General features: G+C 56.1%; 1 protein-coding gene across 1 annotated transcript; it reads right to left on the bottom strand.

Moving 5' to 3' along the window:
* Nucleotides 1-3,867: 3,867 nt before the first annotated feature.
* On the bottom strand, nucleotides 3,868-5,882 carry HAND2 (heart and neural crest derivatives expressed 2). Its single transcript, XM_063337017.1, has 2 exons — nucleotides 5,258-5,882; nucleotides 3,868-4,712 (listed from the first exon to the last, which is right to left on the bottom strand). Exons 1-2 carry the CDS (start codon nucleotides 5,810-5,812, stop codon nucleotides 4,614-4,616), a joined length of 654 nt encoding a protein of 217 aa, XP_063193087.1. The 5' UTR covers nucleotides 5,813-5,882; the 3' UTR covers nucleotides 3,868-4,613.
* Nucleotides 5,883-6,262: the final 380 nt, after the last annotated feature.

The following is a 6,262-nucleotide window of genomic DNA, read 5'->3' as shown; positions in this document are numbered from 1 at the left end:
TGAAAACCAGATTTGGGAGGGAGGGAGGGAGGGAGGGACGGAGGGAGGGAGGCGGTCAAGGCCGGGCCGTGCGCTTCGGTTCCCCCCCCCCCACCGCGTCCCCGGGACCCCCCCCCGGCTGCGGGGTCCTCCTTCGGGCAAACCTGCCCAGGCCTGGGGGGGAGGGAGCCAATATTATCATCATCATTATTATTATTACTATTATTATTATTAATAGTATTATTTTTAATCTCTTCCGCCTCCTGTATTTTCTGGCAGGACATTTCCTTGTCTTTTTAGGCCAGTTTTAGAAAGCTGCTGGGTTTTGTTTTGTTTTTTGTTGTTTTTTTTTTTTTTTTACATTTATTTATCTTTTGTAAAAGTTCGTGATACGCAGCTGTTGCAGCCTATGGCCGCATATGGCATGCGAATAGGGACCCCTATAGGAGAATCGTCCTCTCCATTATCCCCACGTTTGGTCGATATACGTGGCCGGGAAAAAACGGCTCTACTGCTGTACATTGACATATAATTTCGCATTTTTCTCTCGAGAGAGCGTTGGGCAGCGCCGGGGCCGGGTTCCTGCTTCGAACCGCCCTCACGGGTGGCAAATCCACGGCCCTGCGAGGGGGCAGCGACGATCGCCATTGTCCCTTCGCTGCTGGCCCCAGCCCCGCTCCCCCCGCCGAGCGGCCCGGGGGGGGCTGCAGACCCCGCGCTCCCCCCGCGCCGGGGGACAGCATCAACCCCGCACAAGAGCCCTCACCACCCAGCGCCCTCCCCAGCCACGGGATTTTTTCGGTTCGGGTTTGTTTCACCAGTTTTGGTGGTTTTTTTTTTCATTATTATTATTTTTTCCTTTACTTTTACTTTCCTTTTTCTCCCCCCCCCCCTTTCCCCCCTCCCCGGGGTCGGTGGCTGTGGTGGGAAGCCGGGCGCAGAGCATACCGTCTGCGCTGATTCAGAAAGGAAATGTTCCTTTTCCTTTCCAGATTACAGAGAGACACAGCGGAGCGTTGCGGTATCTTAGGGGGTTTATTTTATTTTATTCTGCTGGAACAAAGAAATGGAAGCGTATTTTTTTGTCTATTTTTAGGGTCACGCGGGGCTTTTTCTTTTTTTTTTTTCCTCTCCTCCTGGCAAGCGTATTTTACCCCGAGAATTTAATCTTTCAGACAAATAGTCTAACGTTATCTCTTTCCTCTGGAGACGGGATCAACTGCTTTCTCATTCCCCCCCCTCCTTCCTGGTAGTAGCGCTGATTGTAGCCTACAGCTGGACAAGTGTCAGCCGCCCAACGGCCGGCGGAGGCTCAAGTTGTATTTATTCAATTACTATTTTTTTGCCTCCTTGGGAAAAGGAAAAAAAAAAATAAAATCGGTACGAAACGTACAAAATCACGAAGTAAATAGTTGGTGAGAATAAGCCGCTGAGCCGGGGCTACCAGGCTGGCTGTGCGGCCAAGTCCAAGCTCGCAATTAGCGGCGATTCATTAGGATTTAATAGCAGGTGCAAAAGCCACCCCCCTCGCCGGCAGCGCTGCCCGGCGGGGCGGGATCCCGCGGCTTTCCCGCAGCCCCCGGCCCCGCGTAGCCCCGACCCCGGCTTCGGGCGGGGGCTGGGGGGGCGGCCGGTCCCCACCGCGCTTCCCTCGCCTTTTTTCTCCCTGCGGAGCCGTGCCTGGCTGGGGATTCACTTTGGAAAAGCCAATCGCGCTGAGATAAAGGAGTTGGAGGGGGTGGTTGGGGGGGGCGGCACCGCCGCTGCTTTCTCCGAGTCCCAAAAAGACAAATAGATAACTAGCCCCGGAGGTAAGCTCCGGAGGAGCCGGGGGGGGGGGTTATCTGCCGAGGGGGTGCTCCTCCCGGGGGGACTTGTCCCCCGCGTCCCGGCGGTCCCGGGGCTTGGCCCCCGGCGGCGCGGTGACACCCAAGCGCGGGGCAGGATGGCTCCGAGCCGTCTGATGTGACGTCAGCGAGATAGAGAGGGAGCGGGGCCCTAATCACTCCCAGATGTCCCTAATAAAGGATAGAGAGGCTTAGAGCGCGTCCGAGAATTAATTTGTAATCAATGCCCTCCAATCGCATCATCAAAGCGGCGACAATTCTGGAGGAAAACGGGGGAACTGGGGAGGGGGGGGCACACACACGCATATATACACGCACACATAGACATATATACACACACCCCCCACGCCGGTTTGGAAGGGGGAGAGGGGGCCACAGCGATGCTCCAAGCTGGAATTTCTGTGAATCTCTGTAATTCAGATAACGCCGCCGCTGTGACACTCCCCCCCCCCGCCACCCCCCCGCTCCCCGCGCGGGGCGACCTGGAAAGGGCTGAGCAGGAATCGGCCCAAATGGAAATGGAAAAGAGCGGAGCTCGTTTGCAAAAGGCGCATATTTCATGGCCCGCAAAATATATATATATATATAAAAAAAAAAGTAATAAAAAATCCCAAATTAAAAAAATATAAAACACCGATAAGGCCCTCGTCGCAGCAGAGGGGATTATGCCATGCGTTTTCTTCCCATGGCTGCTCGGGGCTTTCCTCGGCGTGTATTTGCGAGTCGCTGGGCGAGAAAAAAGGAGGATTAAGGTTAGGTTTTCCAGCGAAAAAGGAGGATTTTTTTTTTTTTGCCTAGAGGCGATGCTCCAGGCGGCGGGGCCGGGAGGGGGGAGTCGGCGAGCGGCTCCGCACCCCGCCGCGCATCCCCCGTGGGATCTACATCCCTCTCCCCCCTTATTTTATTTTATTTTTTAATAATAAAAAATAAAAGAGGTATGAGGGGAGGACAAGACGCACCTTTATCAACTGGGCAAGGGAAAGCAAACAAGGCGCGGGGGAGATTCTTCTCTCCGAGTGTGATAAAGAAAAAGACGGTTTTGGGGGGTTGTAACCCCGCTGCCAGCGGGGGCGGCCCCAGTTGTTTTTTTTTGGTGGGGGAGGACACAATGGGACAGGACATCTACCTGCGCTGCGGCGGGGTCTCCGCGGGAGGCATTTCCTTGGGAAGGCGGGCAGGGATGCGGCCCTGGACCTGGAGAGAGAGCCAGCTTGGGTTAAATTGGCACTATTTAAGTGAAGGTTTAAAATACGAACCCGGATTTTATCCTGGAGAAAAATGGGGAAACCTTTGCGCTTAAGCGGGAATGGCCGAAAATACCTAGAGCAGCTTCTTTATGGAAAAAAATAAGGGTTTTTTTTCCCCTCGCCTGCCGGCAGTACGGAGGGATGTCAGGGTATTTCCCAGCGCGGGGTGTCCCCGCCTCGCCGGGGGGAGCAGAGGCGCCCCCGGCCCGGCACCGGGACCCCGGGGAAGGGGTCGGCAGACGGGGCGGGGGGGAACTGCGGGGACTGAAGCGGGGGGAAAAGAGAGATCGCACCGGGAAAGCGGCCGAACGCGCTTAAAAGGAGCCGGAGGGCGGGCTGCGGCAGTTCGCACTCCGAAAAAAAATTTTTAAAAATTAAAAAAAATTTAAAATATTCGCTAGAAACGTGCAACCCAGGAGAGTTTTGGGAACCACAAAGTTAATATTAAGTTCACCGTCGCTCATGGTAAATTTTACATCTATCCCCCCCGCGGTAAATCCCTCGCCTTTTTGGCTTTTTTTCTTCCCTGGCGTAAAATTACCTGCTGCACCATCGCTCCCAGCAAAGCCCCCCCGTCCGCCCGTTCCCCCCCCAGCTCCCGGCTGCCCCGCAGGACCCCCGCACCCCCGGCCGCGTCCGCTCCCCCGCCTGCACGGAGAACACCACCGCAAGGAATTCCTGCCTTTCCAGCCCCGCTCCCGGCTCCTGCTCGACACTCAGGGGCTGGCGAGATCCCTCCCTCCCTCCACCCCTCCTTTCACTCAGCCGCTCGGTTAAAAATAAACTTAGGAGCCATCTTTATAATTTAGTTTACTTCCGAATATTTTAAATATTATGAAAAAAAAAAGCCATAAACAACGCTGTTATTCAAAACATTTTGAGGTATAAAACATAAAAAGATTTGGGTTTTCTTTTTTTTTCCTTTTTCTTTTTTTTTTTTTTTTTGGTTTTGTAAAAAACACACACAGTGGTTTATTGAGTACTTACAACGTTTACACCTTCAATATTAATTAGATTCCACTTTTTCCCTTACGGACGGAAGTGCACATAACCAATAACTGTTGAAAACATCTTCAAATACTGAACGACCACAACAAAATTACAACACTAAATACCGAGTCAACCGAAACGTCGGTGCAACTGCTTCTGTTGAAATATAACTTTATAATCCCATGAATATTTATATCCAAAAGGCCAAGTATTAAAGATACACTTCACATACACACTAATGCCAGGGAGGGATATTTTTTTTTGTTGTTTTGTTTTCCTTTTCTATGGTTCTGTTTTCCCCGTGTGTTTTATACAGAGCAAATAACATTCACGAAACTATTAGAGACAATACCCCTTACCAAGCCGGAGTTTCCTCTTCATCTATGGAATGCTTTTTCCCTCTCCTTCAAATATCCACATTTTGGGGTGGGGTGGGGGGGAGAAATTGCACATAAATAAACCGGACGATTCCAAATACCGAGAGTCCTCAGAGGGGAGCTGGCTGCCGGGGGGGGGGGGGAAGCAGGGGGCTCCCCCCGTCCCGCCGCCCTCACTGCTTGAGCTCCAGCGCCCAGACGTGCTGCGGCCAGCCCGTCCGCCCTTTGGTTTTCTTATCGTTGCTGCTAACTGTGCTTTTCAAGATTTCGTTCTGGGGAGAGAGAGAGAGAGAGAGAGAGAAAGAGGAGAAAAATATTTTAAAAAATCCAGGTTGGAGATATTTCTCCCCTCTCTGGGTCGCCTCTGCCCCTGGAACGGGCCGGGGGAGGCGGGGACGGGCTGGGGGATGCCGGGCACCGGCGAGGATTTGGGGCGAAACACCGAAATCTGCGGCAGCATCGCGCCCGGCGGGGGAGGGGGCGGGGGGGGGAAGAATGTTGCGAGGCTCGCAACAGCTCGCACAGCCGCGAAAAGTCAGAAAAAAAAAAATAAATAATGAAATGAAAATAAAATAAAATAGAAGCGAAGCGCAGGAGAGCCGCGGGCCGCCGAGCCGCGGCCTGCCGCCGCTAACGGCCCGGTGCTGGGGACACCGGAGGCTTCTCTGCGGCGGGACGGGGTGCGGGACAAGCCCAAGCCCCGCAGCGCACCCCCCCCCCCCGCCTCGGCCGCCGTGCCCGCTGCCCGGCCGGGGACCGCGCTGTCCCCACCGACACCCCCCCGCCTCCATCCTCCCGCCGCCCCCCCAGCACTGACCAGCTCTTTCTTCCTCTTCTCCTCCTTCACGTCTGTCTTCTTGATCTCTGCCTTGAAGGCCTCCGCCTCCCCGTTCTGGTCGTCCTTGGCCAGCAGGTCCATGAGGTAGGCGATGTAGCTGGTGGCCAGGCGGAGGGTCTTGATCTTGGAGAGCTTGGTGTCGGCGGGGACGTTGGGGATGCACTCGCGGAGCTCGGCGAAGGCGCTGTTGATGCTCTGAGTCCTGCGCCGTTCCTTACGGTTGGCCGTACCCCGCCGCTTCACCGGCCGGGGCCCCCCCAACCCGGGCGGGCCGTTCCCGGGCGGCACCCCCCCGTAATGGGAGTGGTCCATGCCCGGCGCCCCGTTGGCGTACTCGGGGCTGTAGGACAGAGCCATGCTGTAGTCGGGGGGGGACATCTCCGGGTGGCTGCTGATGAGCCAGCCGTGGAAATAGGGGTTCTCCTCGTGGCCGCAGCGGCTGGCGGCGGCGGCGGCGGCGGCGGCGGCGGCGGCGAAGGGGTAGCCCTCATGGTGCACCACCGGGTGGTGGGGGAAGCCGCCCACCAGACTCATCCCCGCTGCCTACCGCACCCCACCCCGCCCCCCCGGCCCCCAAAACAAAGAGTTTCCCCCCACCCCCCCCACCCCTCCCGCCCGCCCGCCCCCCGCCCGCCCCCACCGGGGCGATGCTCGCCGCCGCTCGTCCCTAGCGCTGCCCCGCCGCCCGCCGCCCCGCCATCGGGCGCTGCCGCAGAGTCCCCGCCGGTCACCGAGCGATACCCCCTCCCCAGGCGCCGCCGCCGCCGCTCATGCGTTGTGCCTCCTCCTCCTCCTCCTTTCTCCTCCTCGCCCGGGGCCGGGCGCGCAGAGAGAGAGAGAGGGAAAAAAAAATAAATAATAATAAAAAAAAAAGAAAAAAGAAAAAAATCACCAAAAAAAAATAAAAATAAAACGAAGCTACGGAGAGAAGTCGACCAAAACAAGATGGCTTGGCTTCCCAGCCCGGGCTCTTCCTCGCCTCCG

The sequence above is a fragment of the Chroicocephalus ridibundus genome, chromosome 5 (genome assembly GCF_963924245.1).
Source record: "Chroicocephalus ridibundus chromosome 5, bChrRid1.1, whole genome shotgun sequence".
Classification (NCBI taxonomy): domain Eukaryota; kingdom Metazoa; phylum Chordata; class Aves; order Charadriiformes; family Laridae; genus Chroicocephalus; species Chroicocephalus ridibundus.
The sequence above is the reverse complement of the archived record's forward strand: the minus strand, read 5'-3'. Positions and strand labels throughout refer to the sequence as shown.